The 17,778-nt window shown below is 29.5% G+C and overlaps 2 protein-coding genes across 2 annotated transcripts; both read left to right on the plus strand.

Annotated features, from left to right (window-relative positions):
- Positions 1-51: 51 nt before the first annotated feature.
- Positions 52-1,100, plus strand: FMAN_13074 (uncharacterized protein; the record flags this gene model as incomplete). Its single annotated transcript, XM_041832500.1, has 3 exons — positions 52-131; positions 422-553; positions 605-1,100. The coding sequence occupies 3 exons, from the start codon at positions 52-54 to the stop codon at positions 1,098-1,100; spliced, it is 708 nt and encodes a 235-aa protein (XP_041682957.1).
- Positions 1,101-15,642: 14,542 nt separating this feature from the next.
- On the plus strand, positions 15,643-17,764 carry FMAN_13076 (uncharacterized protein; the record flags this gene model as incomplete). The annotated part of the gene is made up of 5 exons (XM_041832501.1): positions 15,643-15,778; positions 15,870-16,372; positions 17,065-17,221; positions 17,266-17,488; positions 17,548-17,764. 5 exons carry the CDS (start codon positions 15,643-15,645, stop codon positions 17,762-17,764), a joined length of 1,236 nt encoding a protein of 411 aa, XP_041682958.1.
- Between the last annotated feature and the right edge of the window lie 14 nt (positions 17,765-17,778).

Here is a 17,778-nt window from a genome sequence, read left to right on the forward strand (position 1 = left end):
CTCAGCCGCAGCCCAAGCAGGCTGCATCGGGCTGCCTCTCGACCCCTCTCGATGCCAGCCTCCTTCTCTGTGTTGCTGGAGGACTCGCGTCGTATTATTGTCGTCGACTATTTGCAGACTGTTCCGCGAAGGTATTATGCCCATTCAAACAACGATCTTCTAGGATATGGGAGAGAAGAGGCCAGAAAAGCGCTAACTAGCACTRTCTACAGACGACAGCAGTATCAAGTTCCACGCCAACACCTACCTCAAGACCTCGCCCACATACATTGCCGAACAAGAACTCCAGGAAGCGTCCCCTACGCTCTGCGACTCGGTTCTAGCTTCCTAGGTRAACCGCACGCCATTTTATTCCATCCGCCTGTCTGCCGGCCCCGCATGCTGCCTTCCACGCCATAACATCCAAAAACTCTCTCGACAGTCCCGACTCCTATGCGATTGCTTGGATCGCCGCTCTTCCCATCRAGCGAGCCGCTGCAGAAGCGATGCTGGACGAGGAACATGCGGCTCCATCTGGCTTTACCAGGCACCAAACCGACGCAAACGTTTACACGTAGGGTTACATAGGAGAGCACAACATCGTCATCGCCTCTCTTGCTGCTAGAGTCTATGGAACCACTTCGGCTGCGACCACGGCCTCGAGCCTGCTTGCTTCTCTGCCGTCCATTCGTGTTGGTCTTTTGGTTGGCATAGGCGGCGGCATCGCCCGGCCGGACGATGRCCGCGATATCCGGCTCGGTGACATCGTTGTGAGCCAGCCCGATRGGACCACAGGCGGCGTCTGCCAATACGACTTGATCAAGGCAAGGCCTGGCGATAGGCGCAAGCGCAAAGGCTCCCTCGGACGGCCTCCGACAGTCCTCCTCAATACGCTTGCCAGTATCCAGGCCGATCACAAGCGAAAGGATTCCAAGGTTCCCTGCTTTCTTCAGCAGATGCTAGAGATAAACCCAAAGATAGGTAAAACATCCAAGAGAAATCCTGGCTATACTCACCAGGGTTTTGAAAACAACCGCCTCTTCGAAGCTTCAAGTAGCCACATCCCCAGGCCGGACTATCAGGGCTGTAATACAGCTTATAGGGTTCAATGCAATCCTTAAGATAATACTAACCCTAATATTTACTATAAGATTATTATATCTGGCAATATACTTATTAAAAATGCCACTATATATAATTAAATCATTACTAATATTAATAAAGATTATATCTACTTTAAGATAAAAGCAGCTGGCCTAATAAATTACTTTCTCTATCTTATAATTTAAGGGATTTATAACTATATTAACTCTTATAAGAACGATTAATAGCAATACTATGCCTTAGCTATTACTACTATATATACTAAAAAGCTTCTGGCATATATACTGGCTGTAAAGGTTTAAAAGACTAAAAGGGCATTAAAAGTGCTTTAATTAGGTTAGTTCTTACTTTATTTACTAAAAGTAGATTAAAAAATATATAAGACTAAATAATATTAGAATATGCCCTAACTGCAAGTAGTTTAATAATAGATTAATAATATACAGCAAATAACAGTTATAATAAAAGCTATAATTAATTCTATTAGGTCTTACCTTTATGCCAATAAGATTAAGCGCTAGCTCTATCCTCTAGATCTATCTATAAACGTTAACTATATAATAAAGCTCTGCTATAAGGGGATAGGTATATAGCTTTTAGAAAACCCAGTCTTCTAGAAATAGCACTTAAAGGCATATTAATATTTATAGCTAAATAGGCTTATAGGATATAGTAAGACAGTTCTTAGTATAACTATATTAAATTTTTTTTTTTTATAAGATAACTATTTTATTTTTTGCTTTTTCTTTAACTTTAGCGATATAATAAAATAGACCTTAAATAGTATACTATAATCCCTTATTTTCTAACTTTATTAAAGCAGGGCTGGTATAAGTCTTCTTAATGCCTTATTTTAAGCATACTAAAATGGCTATAACTAACCTATTATAAAGATACTTAAGGACCTTATATATAAAATACTTATAATCTAAAAGAGAAGCTATATTATTCTAAATACCTTAAATAAGTTAATAATAAGAAATAAACTTCTCTATTAAATAAAAGATATAATATCCTGGTTAAGGGTAGATAATATTTAGTTAATTTATATTAATTAGCCTAAACTAAAGTTTATATATAAGATCCCCTCTTTATTAGATATAGATAATTACTTAGCAATTAATAAAAAGTCTATTAATACCAATATCTAATTATATATTATAGTATAGCTTTTATAATAATATAGTTTTTAGGATAAGCCCTTATTTTAAGATCTCCTTAAAGAGATCTAAAGAAAGTTAGTAATAGGGCTAATAGGATATAAGATATTACTGTTTTAATTAATATACTAGTAATTTATTAATATATTATTTAGGTTTAGGTAGGTATTCTATTAATTAAATACTCTAGCTTAATGTTATTATAAGGCAGCTATTAAGAAAGCTTTTAGGTCTTTACTGTAAGACTTAAAAGGTATATATTAATATATAATTTAATATATACTAATAAAGCTTAAAACCGATATAATATAGCTTTTATAATTCCTAATATACTTTAAGTGACCTTTTAGGCTAGTTAAGGCTAAAGAGGTAATAGTAATATAGATAAAAAATAAACTATAAGGGTTTAATATTAAGTGTTGACTATTTTGCAATACTGATATTTTAGATTACTGCCTTAACTTAATGACAGTCGTTTATACTATTAATAAAGAGCTATATCTTACCTACTTTTCTATTAAAGAATATCTTATTAAGGCAGATTAATTTAATATTATAATTATTAGTATATCTATTATAAGGATATATTTAACTTATCTTATAGATATTTATAAAGATATTAAGTAAGATTTTTTAATAGTAAGATATATAGCAGAAGTCTAGATAGATTATACTATATTAGTTAAGGCTTTAAAAGATATAGCTAGAGTAATAGTTAAGTTCCTAAAAGAGAAAGTAACGTTTTAATAATAGGCTTATTTATATTAGCCTAATAGGGGTTAAAATAATAACCTAGGTCCTTTATAAGGTTTTAGACTCTATTATGCCTGCTTTATTAGGCTTATATTACCTGTATAAGACCTTATCGATAAGGGGGCAGACATTAATGTAGAGGGTAGAGAGTATAGTAACGCTCTTTAGGCCGCTATATATAAAGGCTATAAAGAGATTATTAGACTGCTTTTAGATAATAAAGTAGATATTAATGTATAAGGCAGCCAATTTGGCAATACTCTTTAGGCTGCTATATATAAAGGCCGTAAAGGGATTATTAAATTGCTTTTAGATAATAAAGTAGATATTAATGCATAAAGCAGGTAGTATAGTAATACTCTTTAGGCTGCTATATCTAGAGGCTATAAAGAGATTATTAGACTGCTTTTAGATAAGGGGGCAGATATTAATGTATAAGGCAGCTACTTAAATAATAACGCTCTCTAGGCTGCTGCATCTTAAGGCTATAAAGAGATTATTAAACTGCTTTTAGATAAAAGGGCAGACATTAATGCGCAAGGCAGGGGGAATAGTAACGCTCTCTATACTGCTATATCTAGAGGCTATAAAGAGATTATTAGACTGCTTATAGAAAATAAAGCAGACATTAATACATAAGGCAGCCACTTAAATAATAAAGCTCTCCAGGCTGCTGCTTCTTAAGGCTATAAAGAGATTATTAGACTGCTTATAAATAATAGAGTAAATATTAATATATAAGGCAGGTAATATAGTAATACTCTTTAGGCTGCTATATCTAAAGGCTATAAAGAAATTATTAGACTGCTTTTAGATAAGAGGGCAGATATTAATATAGAGGGTAGAGAGTATAGTAACGTTCTCCAGACCGCTGTATATAAAGGCTATAAAGAGATTGTTAGACTGCTTGAAAGAAATAGCACCACTATATTGACAAACCGGCCTTTCTCTAGAACTCTAAGTAAACTGGCAGAAAAACTATATCTTAATTAGACCTTCTAACTTAATATAAGAATTTATTATAAAATCTTAATATTAATAAGGCTAAAACATTAAAAATCTTTTACTTTATCTTAAGTTTATTTTTATATTAAAGAATAATATAATAGTATATTATTTTGCCTAGTAATATATTTATATTTTATTCTTTTAGGTATAAATACTTTTACTGGCATTTAGTTGCATTTAGATGCTATCTAGATATAAGCTGCATTAAAGGCTAGCTAATATACTGTTATAAAAAGCGCTAAAATTATTAGAGATATTATTTAAGATAGATAGACTAAAAGGACTAAAATAAGACCTTTTATAGATATACTTAATAAAGTTACTAGAAGACTTAATGCTATAGAACTATTTATAGACTTTATAACTAAAAGTATAGATTATTATAAGCTTTATTTATGCTATTAAGACTAGTTATATAATAATTTAAGGAATCCTCTCTAAAAAGATCTTAATAAGTATATTATAATATATTAAGATATAAAATATAAAAGAGAGTTAGATAAGTTTAGATAAGGCACTAAAGAATATATATCAGAAAGCTACTAATAGCAGTACTAAGATAGTAGCTAAGTATCCTTAGTAGTCTACCTTAATAGGTTATAGTAAAAAGTTAAATTAAATAGCTATTATAACCTAGCCTAATATTATTTAATATCTTAAAAACCTATATTTAGACTGTATTTCTCTTAAATATACTTTATCTCTTTTAGATATCTCTATTCTTTTTCTATAATATCTTAATATTACTTTATAGCACTATTTATATAGTTTAGTCTAGCTGTAATTATATAATCTAATAGACCTTAATATTTTTTTTATAAGTATTTAAGATCTTATAAAAGTTTTTCTTCCCTAGGTTCTTACTTATGGCAGTATATCCTTTTATATTAGCCTTTTAGTTATTTAAAATAGATACTTAATTTATTATTATTAATACTAGCGCTACCTCTATTAGTAACTACTATTATAGTATTAGATATATAACTAATATAAATATCTAAGCTCTATGGCTATTCTATATTTAGCTTAGCTAAAGTCTTTAAGATTAGCTCTTATATATTAAGTAAAAGCGTTAAAATAATATCTTTATATAAAGATAAGGTAAGCTTTAGTTACTTTAATAGTTAATAAGTATTTAAGACTAAAAGGTAGTAGTTATTAATTATATTACTTTTAGAGAGTAATTATTTAATTAATAATATTATAGCAGGCTTTATAATAGCAGGTTTTATAATAGTCTTTAGTGCAGTGCTTATTATAAGTATAAAGTTATATAAATCCTAGCTATATAAGTTATAAAATTTATTACTTAATATAGATAATAAAGGCTCTATAACTATCCTATTATAGGGCTTTAAAACTAAAAGGTTTAATATTAATAGCATAGCGCTAAATATAACGCCTAGCATACCTAGGCTAGCTATCTAGATATAATTATTATATTTACTGTTAATAAATATATCTATTAGTAATTAATAATATTTTTAGTATTAAATCTAAATATATATACTTTAATTTCTATAGTTTTCTATTTAATAAGCAGGTAATTTTACTAAAAATATATTAATACTTAAACCAGCTAATTATATAGTATTTATATTTAGTAATTAAAGGCATATAAGTAGGCTATCCTCCTTATTATTTATATTTTTAGAGATAGAAATACTTAAGTTATTATTATTATAGGTTTCTTACTTATTATTTAACTTAAAGTCTAAAGGTATTTTACTAACTGCTACTTAAAGCTTTTATTATAGCTTTTTATTCTTAAATCTATAGTTTTAATAATTAAAGCTTAAACTAGTATCTTATATCTTAATAGTAAAATCTATAATAAGTTAGCAGTATTTATTTATATTAAGAAGATAAGTTATTTAGACCTAAATAAAACTATAGATTCTTTAAGTTAGGTATATAGGCACTTAAAATAGTTATATCTCTATAAGAATAGAATTCTAAGACTTCCTTAAAAGATAGATACTTATAATAGAGATCTTATATCTTACTTAAGTTATTTAGTAGAATAAATCTATAGTTAGCCTAAAAGCATTTAAGGCCAGTAGTTAATATTAGCAAAAAGAGACTATTAAGATATATAGCACTTCTTAGGGTAAGTATTAAATATTTTACTAATTGCTTTTACTATTTCTGCTAGATATACTACTAGTATTATATAGGATTATAAGACTTAATTATAAAAGCCATTTTAATTTAATCTTAATATAAATAGCTATTATAATTAATAATAGTAAAATAAAAAGAATATAAAGAGACTATAAGATTAATAGGCTAGAAGACCCTCCCTTTATAACTTAATGTATTATCTCTTATTTTATAATATTATTAAAGAAGCAAGAGGCAAATAAATTAAAAAATGTAATTTAGGAAATTTAATTATATTAAGATAAGTAGCTATTTAGAGCTTATTAGATATTTTAAATTATAGATTGGCCTCTGCCTTACTTATTGCCTTTCTATTAGGTAGATACTATTCTAGAAAAGGGTTATATAACTGCCCTGGCTTTATTATTATATATAATAAGAAGTTAAAAACTATTATAAGGCTATCTAAATAACTCTTTATTAGTAAGATAAACTAAAAGTAAGCCTATTTAAAAGTTTATACTGCATAAAGGCTAGAAGGTAAAATATATTCTCCTTATAGTTATATTTTAAGTAAGTAGAAATAAGGTATCTATAGATAAAAATTGCTAAATTAAGTAAGTAATTTATAAGTCTTATATATTCTCTTAAGTTATAGGTATATTTAAATAACCCTTATAAGGAAATTTAATAAAGTCTAGATTATAGATTGCGCGGCAAGCTTATAACCCTATACCACCTTAATACCCTTTAATGTAAAATTAAATTGCTATATTAAGTAAAATATTATAAGTATGTAATATCTACCTTTATGTATTAATATATCTAGTTAATCTTATAACCTTTAGTTGTAAATCCCAGGAGGCTAGACTAGTCTTATATCCTGTAACCTAATAATAATATATTATCCTTTTAAAGCAGGCTTACCTAAAATTTAAGGAGATTAAATTATAGTATCTAACCCTATAATAAGGATTAGGATTCCTTAACCATAAGGGGCAATTTAAGTGTAGTAAATAAAGGCACTTTTATATCATTAAGGTATATTAGTAAGAAAGTATAAATAATATAGTTAAATTTTAGCTATACTTATTATAATATAGGCATTAGCTAAGAGCTAAGTATAACTACTTAAGTAACTTTAGTAAGGTTTCTTCTCTTATAGCTTATTTAAATAGTTAACTAAAAAGCTTAAAATAATAGATTAATTAGGTAGATAAAGTCTATAGGGAAATAGATATTTTAAGTCTTTAGTGCTATAAAAGGTAATCTATATTACTGAGATTAATAATATAAGTAATCCCTAAAAGAAAAGAGGATAGGTTTAGTAGAGGTTAGAGATATTATAAGGTTATTAGTATAGCAGGAAAACAGGAAAAAGATTAATAATTAAGTTAAGGGGCAAGAGGTCAGGGACTTTAGCTTGCAAGCAGGCAGGGTAAGCCTCTCTAAATATAGTAAAGTAGATATAAAGAAGGCTATTTACAGACAGCAAGAAGAGATATCATTACTAAGGGACTATATAACAAGTTAAAGATAAAGAGAGATAGGCAAGTAGAAAGAGACTTAAAAGGTATATGGCGCAATATAGTAGGCAGTTAGCCGCTTTATAGGCACTATAAAAGCGGCATAAGGTTATAGGGTTATAAAATTCCTAATTTTAGCAAGAGCTAAAAATAGGGGCACAGGCAGCTATTTCCTAATATAGGCAAGCCATAATATTTTATACTTAATATTACCTTTTATATTTTAATAATAAAAAGTAAAGAGAAAAGTAATTTTATTATTTTTCTTTATTAATTAAAGTTCTCTTTTCTTTATATTATATTAACCTTAAGCTGCTACTAGCTAACCTTAAATATAAAGTTAGGGTTATTTTAAATTAATTAATAACTTAATTTAATATTATTTAATTTAAGTCTAAATTTTAAGCGAAATTATTTATTTTAGTAAATAATATCTAGCTAATTATATCTTAATAGTTTTTAAGCTATATTTAATTAGCCTCTTTTATTAATAAAAATACCTTACTTTAAATAATATTATAATATTAATATTTAAAGTAGCTTACTATTAAGCTTTTTTTTAATAGCCTTAGCTTTTTAATAGCCAGTTTTAAGTATAAATATTACTATTAGCTTATTAATATAATATATACTATTATCTTTAAAAAAATAAAATAAAAAAAATAAAAAAACTATTTTAAAATATAAAAAGAGGCTTAAAAGGTTTCTTAAAGACTAATTTATAGGCCTTTAAAAAAAAAGTATATTAAGTAATTAGGCCTATAATATTATTAAGTATTATATTTTAGGCTATAATAGTAAGGCTAGTATAAGGACTAGCAGCTATAATATAAATTATATTAAAAGGCTGCTTTTTTCTTTAAATATAGTCTTAAGAGATATTTAACTCTTTAATAAATTTATTTAAATTTTACTATATATAGGAGGCTACTATAAAGGCAGTAATAGTAAAGGCAGCAGTAATATCCCCTTATGGCTTTTTACTAATCTATATCTCCTATAAGTCTTATAGGTCTTATAGGTCTTATAGATCTTATAGGCTAATAGTAAACCTATTATAATATACTTAAATAATAGTCTATAAGGGCTAAAGTAGGTTTTAGGTAAAAATAAAAAGTTAGTTACTTTAGTAAAAATATTATAAATAAAGATTAGATTTAATAACTATTTTAGAAATAGCTATATAGCTTTTAATATACTAGCTATAGCTTAAAGGCTTTAAAAGAGAGACTTTAAAGGCAGGTTATTCTCTTAAGAGGTTTATATTATAAGTATTACTATTCTATATAATATATTTAGTAATTAAAGCTAGAGGCAGGTTATTAATATATTAATATATCTTTATATCTATTATTAATAATAATATTACCTTACTAACTTTAATTAAAATATAAATATAGTATTAAATAAAATATATAGATATAATTAACTAATACTTTCTAGCTTTACCTTTTATTAAGTTTAGGCTATTTAATATAATAGCCTTAATTTATTAATAGTTAAGGATATTTAATTAATTAATATAAAGGTATTATTTATTTATAAATAGAATTACTAGTTAAGCCTATTTACAGTAAAGATAAATAAAGATATTAAAGATATTAAAGACTTTTTTAATAAAAATAGTATAGATATTAATATAGGCTAGGCCTTTTTAATAAAAATAGATAAATATTTTAATAAAAAGCTTTAAATTTTAAAAGGTAACTTAATTAAGAAAATCTATATTTAATAATAGCTAGTAGTAATAGTAGATATCTTTAGTATTAATATTTATATTTTTATCTTTAAAAGTATCTTAATATATTATAATAAAATCTATATAATAGTAAATAATATTAAAAAAGAAAATAAGTTTTATATAATAGTATATACTATTATTAATAAGCTTTCTCTTTTATTAAAAATCCATAAAGTAATAAAGATATATATTATTAAGCCTATCCTAAAGTCCTTTAATTACTGCCTAAATATAAAAGTCTTTAAAGTTTATATAGCTATAAATAGCAATTTATATAACTTATAAAAGATATTTATTTTAAATCTATTAAATATAAATCAATTTCTATATAGCATTATTAAAGACTTAAATAATAAAGGAAATAGTTAACTTAAAATAGCACTAGCCTTATAATAATTTACTGCTATAGGAAGATATTATTAATAAGGAAGTATAAATTATATAAATAGTAGTAATAATAATAGCAGTAAGGAAAATAAAATAAAGATTTATAATAATTAATTAAAACTAAAAGATTTAACTTAAAGAAAAGTAAGTTAAATTAAATTAAATATATAATAGCTACTATTAATTATATATATAATATTAACCTTCTATTAAATATATAATACTAACCTACTATTAAATATATAATATTAATCTACTATTAAATCTATAATACTTACTATTAATTATATCTATAATACTTACTATTAATTATATCTATAATACTTACTATTAATTATATCTATAATGCCTGCTATTAATTATATCTATAATAGTAACTGCCCCCAGTTTAACCTACTGCTTCTTTACTGATATTACTTTTTCTGCAGTTCTCAGACGCAAGGTTAATTAGTCACGTGCCCAGGCATATGCATTTAATTGGTAGATCTAGTCATTATTAACTTCAGGTCAATTTGACTTTCGCCGACTAACTTACACAAATAGAGTCAACCTAATTCCTTTACAGTACCCTGCCATTACCCCACATTCATCCTAGAACTCTATTTGCAGATATATATCTATAAGCCAGTTAGCTTTACTTTTATAGTCTTAGACTATAACCGGCCTGTTAACCCTTATATAAGCAGGAGGAAGCCAAGCATATATTCGGCCTTAATAATTACATTCTATAGCCACTCTTTATAGCCGGCTAAGTTTAGGCCTAAAAAGGCAGCTAGGAAGGTAGCCTAATTAGTTATTAAGGTCCTGCCTTACCTTATAGCTTCTTCTAGGTCCTTTAGTTATAATAGCTTTTTAGCTAGCTAATTTAAGGATATTATATAACCTAGGATATCTAGATCTATATAACTAATTATATTAATTAAGGTATAATTAAAAATAGCTATCTTAATTAGGCTAGACTGGTTCCTTAATAAGAAGTTCTTCTTAATGGCTATAGTTATTATATAAAGCTTATAGCATTTATAGCCTGCAGCTTCTGCTAGCACTAATTTAATTATATTAATAAAGTTATAGTTAGTTATATAATAGGCCTAATTGGCCTGCAGGCTGTTGCATATAGGTATCATAATGGTGGCTATAATCGATATTAGTAACTGTAATTAATAGGTATTTAGGTCAGGGAATATACTTTATAATAGACTTAGCCTAGTTAAAAAGGTCAATTTAAGATCTTTTAGGTAGGGTAAAGGAAGAAGGCTAATATAGCTACTAAAGGGTAAACCTATAGGCAGTATTAATACTGCTTAATTAAGGCAGTAATTACGCTATTAAGGCAGATAAACCTTATATAATTTTAACCTTTAAGATATAGGCCTACTATAGGGGCCTTATTATTTAAGCCTTTAGATAGAAAGTTAGAAGCTTAATAGCCTTATTAGGCTAATAATAAGGGAAAAAAAAAAAAAAAAAAATAATAGTAACTACTATTAATTAAATATTATTTATAGGCCTATAGTAAATTAAATCTCTTATAGCTAGCTAGCTAGCTACTATTTAATCTATTATATATAGCTGCTATTAATAAGCCTAAGCCTATAAGTAAGTAATATTAAGGCTAAATTCCTAAAAACCTAACCCTAACTAGCTAGTATAATTAATAATTTCTTAATATAAATAAGTTATAATATAATATACTTTAATTATATATTAATATTTATTTTTATATTAATTATTTTAATTTTTTTTTATTTTTTATTTTAAATTAATATTATTATTACTTTATTATTTAATTTATTTAATTAATAATAGCTATTTTTTTAAGTATTATTTAATTAGCTTATTTATTAAACCTAACTTTAAATTAATTACTGCCTAGCTAATTACTAAATAACTATTAATATTAAACTTTAATATATTATAATATTTATTATATCTTTATAGCCTGCTTTTAGGTATTTCTTTCCTTTTTATAAAGATTAATTTATTTATATTTTTATTAATAATATTTTTATATACTTTATTTTATATTAATTATATATAAATACCCTTTTTTACTTTATTTAAGCTTTTAATTTAATAAATAAATATATAATATAAAGTTAATTATTAATAATAATAATAGCTATATTATTAAATTACTTTACTTTTAAATAATATTAAAATTATATTAAATTATTATAATAATATTATTTCTTTTTTTTATTAAAATTAACTTATAATACCTCTTTAATTACTACTTTACTTTCTTTTTAATATATATATATATTAATATACTTTATAAATAATAAATAAAAACTTAAATAGTTTTATAAATAGCTTTATATTATTTATAATTAATACTATTAGCTTATAATTATTAAATACTAATAAATTAATTATTAATTACTTTATTTTAATTATTATTAATTATTAATTATATTTATTAATATACTTACTTTTATACTTATTATAGCTTAAACCTTAATGTTAATTTAATTATATATATTACTATAAGTTAATAATTACTATAAATTAATAAATTATAATAATATTAATATAATATATATTTATATTTATTATTATAACTTAACTATCTTTATAAATTATTTTAACTTAATTATTATTTTTTACTTATACTTTTATTATATTTCTTTACTTAAACCTAAATATATTAAAATATATAAATTAACTTAAGGTAATTAACTTATTAATTACTTTATACTTTTAATAATATTAAATATAATTAATTAAATTTTAAACTTATTATAATATTATAATATTTAGTTTTTATAGCTTAAAATTAAAATAAAATATATCTTTATAATTATAAATTAATATATAACTTTAAAAGTTATTTTTTTTAACTTTTAATAATAATAACTTATATCTATTAAAGGTAATAAATTTAAGTTTCTGTTTTTATTAATATAGTTTTAATTTATATATATTTTTTATTAAATTTAAATTTATATTTACCTTATAGCTAAAATAGCCTTTTTATTTAAAAATTTAATAGTAAGTATAAAAGTTTAAATATTATAATCTTTATAATATAACTACTTAAATATATAATTAAATATTATAAAATATAATAATAAAAGGTTTAAATTAAAATTTAGTAAAAAAGGAAAAATATTAATTAAATAATAGGCCTTAAAGATAAAATTAATAAAAAGAGGAAATTATATTATAATTATTATATTTATATTATATATACTTTATAACCTTTTTTAAAATAATTAATTAAAGGAAGATTAGTACTTATAAAATTAATAGTAATTTAAAATTAAATTACTTTAAAATTAATAATACCTTTATTTTATATAACTTTTATATAGCTATACTTAAGTATATATAAATATATTTATTTAATATTAAGTAAAACTTAACTTACTAGCTATTAATAAGATTTCTTTATATTAATAAGTTTAATATATATTACTTAATTATTAAAAGATATAATACTTAAGTTAAGTTTAATATATATAGCTTATGTTTTTATAAATATAAACTTAATATAAATTAATTTTCCTATTTAAAACCTTAATTATTATAATATATTACTATAATTAAGAGATATTATATTAAACTTTATTTTTTACTCTTTTTGAATATAAGGGTTAATCCTAACCCTACTAGCTATTATTAATATTTAACCTATTTTATCCTTTATTATTTTTTTATTTTATAGGTATAATTTATAATTTAAAATAAGGTTTAACTCCCGGAAATAAGATAGAGTAATAAAAGAACGAAATACACTTTAAACAATATATATATAGCAACATTTAGAGAAGCCAATTAAATAACTGCATAAACTTAATGCAACGGCATGATGTAATGTTGTAGAGGCGGTTGCCGACTGTTCTGTTTGGGCTTCCATGTATGGCATTAGGTCCGACAGTGCAGCCACAGCCTCTAAGTCTGTTGATAGCTTCTGCGATACCGGCTGGCGTTGCTGTATTGTACGTTGAGTTTGATGCTGATAGTGATAGTCTGCGTGGAGGGTTCTAGTAGGCGCCTCTTGCGGGGGATGGTTATTCGGGTAGGACCTGGTTATTATTTATATGGCAATTCCTGTCTCTTAGGGAAGGGAAATGAACGAAGGGTGCAAGCCCGATATGGCTGTAAAGTATGTGAAATAGCTATTTGTAACACGGCAAACTGCTAGTACTTTATTACACACAAAAATAGGCGCGTGTGAATGTACCTTCAGTTACGCTGATTTTGATAGGACCTTCACCCCTGTAGTGGCTCTACTGCAATCTTAGGCCACTTAAAGAGATAAGTCTAAGTCAAGTGTTGGATTTACCTGTTTCGATCCTGGTACACGTCCGTAGACGGCAATTCGGCAACGGCTGAATCCGACCTTGCCGAGCTTTGTCTTAGTGTCAGGACCTGACCAGCGAAGTTAGGACAATTAACACAGCTGTGGGTCGCAAAAGGCTGAATCCGAGTTATTCATGGCAGCTTTAGGACCAGCCATTACGTGGCTCCCAAAGCCACATGCCCTGCCCGCTGCTCGTATTAAGGAACACGAAGCATGTTTATTAACGTTAGGCTGACTATTGCCGACTGCTATCCGTACTTCCGGTTTTAAAGCACCTGCTTGTCAACAAATAAGAGCATGTCCGCGACCCTGCCTTCTCTCATAGTCAAAGAGCCTAGACTTGTCGAACCTCGATACGAATGCTCAGCAACATGAAACCTGCAACAAGTCTTGACGGAACAGATGGCTCCGCTACCCATTATGTTCGAGAAAGTCAGGATCATGCCGCTTCCCGCCGGATCCGAGACCAAGCGAACCGGGGCATGGCCTCTGCGTCGACACCTTACGAACTTGAGGAGCTGGACACAAATCCTGCCCGACCTCCCTCGTACTGTTCGACAGGTCCAGCATACCTCGAGAGTGATAACAAGAGGCACGCACGCTTTGAAACACGTCGCTCAATCCCTGTCAAGCAGTCTCCGGAGCCTGAACAGCTCGACTGGTCTAAGTCATCCAAGGTCAGACGAAGTCTTGTTGCCAGAGCTTACTGGGGATTGCCAGGGTTAGCCCGATTCACTCTCATCGTGCTTCCTTTTGTCTCAATGCTTGTCCTTACTTCACGCTATATCTTTAGTGGAGACGATGTCCTTGGACTAAGTGCCGATTCTATTATACTTGTGGCAGCAGATGTTGGCGTTGTCGCTTTGATCGCAGTAAGTATACAGGCTTTATGTCGCAAATCGCATGTGCCGTGCCTTTCAGGAGGCTCTTTGCCTTTCTGCAGCTCACCTACCTCTCTCGGTTTTTTGTGGTTTTCTTTTTAAATGCAGTACTACCACCTTCTTAGCTGTGAGCTAACCACTCTGTGTAACTACAGCTTTTCTTAGACAGCATGACGGGTTCCAGATATGGAAAACTATTGGAACTGGCCCACCATGAGGCAATTGAGTTGGCTGCCCTGACATTTATGTGGTTTTTCTTTCTCCTATGGGCCGTGTCTGGCCTAGTCCTATGGGGAATTTTTGCGGCTGGCGAGGGCAATATTGCGGAACGTTGGATGCTGGCGACACAGTTTGATGCTAAAATATCACGGCAGAACGCTTTGAGATTGGTGACGTCCTGCCTCAGCGAGATGATTCCAGAGCGAAACGCTACAATTCATGACTTACTTATTTGTTTTCAGAAGCTTAATATACCTCTAACTAGTACATAAGGTATACTATATATTAATTAAGATAATACTGACTTTTACTTATATTAAGGGAGGGAACAGTATTATAATTACTGCACTTATATTATACATTAAAGCAAATGAGTCGGGACGACCCAAGTCCGATTACTCTCCAGCGTTGACCACCAGAAGGGTTTCGGAACAACTCAACGCCTTCTCGCAATTCCTTAGCGTGGCTCGGAATGTCTGGTACCCCGATCACCCAGTACTGTCGGCTTGATTCCTCCAAAATGCCGTCTAACGAAGACGATTGGCATGGTGTCACAAATCCCGTGGAGAGAAAGAAGAGACAAAACCGCTTGAGACAGAGAGCCTGGCGTAAGTATTTGCCTGTATCCTTATCTAGGACAAACGATATCGACGTACCGCCTCTATTCATTTTCCAGACCCTCAGTTAACACATCTTTAGGTGCCAGAAAACAGACATCTCAAACTTCGAGCACACGTTGCGAACATCTCTACCAAGAAGGCTATGGTATGCTTGTCAGTGTTCATTTGTACAGCCATACAAATGTCACACATGACTGGTCTATCACAGATCCATTTCAAAATCCCGAGGCCAAAGTCCTCGCATGTGAAATTCAATGGCCAGAAGTAAATGTCCGAGTTCAATGTGAGACTCACAGACTCATACCGCCCCTGTTGCAGTACTCGACATTCTCTTGCGCGATTCAGCCACCAAGCCCGATCGTATTCCCACTCTCCGCGGATCACTGCCTTATCACACTAGTCCAGTACAACGTTGTTCGTGCCTTACTACACAATATGTCCCTGCTTTCACTACTACATCATCTGCCGCCAGGATGTCGTAGTTCGTTTGGCGTGTCTGAAATTGATATTATAGCAGTGAAACACATTCCCTCGGATCTCCAAACAACGTCCCTGCAGCGGTCAAAAACCCCTCCTCTCTGGGTTAATGCACTACCTTTCCCAAAGTTACTTGACAACCTGATACTTATGGCTGATAGATACGACAGCCATGAGCTTCTTCTTGACTTGGGGCTGAGAGCTTACGAGGGGTTCAATGACATAGAACGATGCGACTTTCTGGTTTGGGGACATCCATGGCTTGCAACTTCATGGGAAGTGAGCGAAGGGTTTGTGCGACGATGGGGCTTTTTGTTAAAAGACTGTCCGGAAGTAGTTGATTTGGCGAATTGTTGGAGGCTGTTGCGGAGCGAAGAAATATTAGTAGTTAATGTATAGAAATATCTTAAAACTTACATCACTGTGCTTCAGACATGTCTTTCAACATATATCTTTAACCCATCTCAGTAACTGCGTCCTTCCTGCTGTTGCCATCTTATTCAGCCCAGACAGTCAAAACACCAAGCTATAGCCAGACAGGCACGAGAAGTATTACAGACTACAGACTGATGCTTGAGAAAGGTCCAAGTCAGGTAGAAGGATCGAGCTGTCTGAGGGTGACATTAAGGACTTGATATTATGTATCTAGAAGATTGCCCGATAAGATAGTCGCCAGGCGAAAGGATGATATATCGAGCTTATTTAAATAGTATTGCGCTATAATTATAAGTCTCGATATAGAATGCAGATTGGAGGGGTATTGAAGAGGGGTTAAAAAAGCATTAATTACTAGACAGGTGCTTGTAGTCATTATCTGCGCGACTGGCTTTGACGTTTCCCACCGACCTGCGTTCCCTGTTCCAGGACGTGGAGCCCAGGACTTGAGGGACTGTTGGAATCAAGGCCCGATCCATTATCTCTCAGTGGCATTACTAGGGTTTCTGAACTTTTTCAGTAAGTTGAAACAATTGCTTTTGACTGGATATGGCAACTAACAGGGGCAAATCACCCAGTCGTGGGTGGTCCTAACGCGCCCATTAGCAATGTTTCTCTCATTATGGGACTAGAGCTGGCAGTTGACTATATATTCTCATGCGTAAGGAAGTTGCAGACTCAGAATATTGGCAGTTTAGAGGTGAAGCGGGAAGCCACAGATGACTTTCTTGAACAGAGAGATAAAATTATGCAGGGCATGGGATGGACTGGGTCTTGCGTAAGTTGGTAAGTGAGCGATACCGTTGAAGGCCGTGAGACATCTATACTGATACCTGTATAATCAGGTACAAGAACGGCAGTGATAACGGCGCAGTTATGGGTCCTTGGTGCGGGTCTATATGGCACTACAAGGAAACACTGGAGGTTCCGAGATGGGAAGACTTTGAGATTCAGTACCTTGAGAAAATTCGCTTCGCCTACCTCGGAAATGGCCGGACGCATAGAGAGCTAAGTGGCGAAAGCATGGCACGAACTTATCTAGAGGATCATGGACTGTGTTAATAGGTACTTAAGCT

The sequence above is a fragment of the Fusarium mangiferae genome, assembly GCF_900044065.1.
Source record: "Fusarium mangiferae strain MRC7560 genome assembly, contig: FMAN_scaffold007, whole genome shotgun sequence".
Lineage (NCBI taxonomy): Eukaryota > Fungi > Ascomycota > Sordariomycetes > Hypocreales > Nectriaceae > Fusarium > Fusarium mangiferae.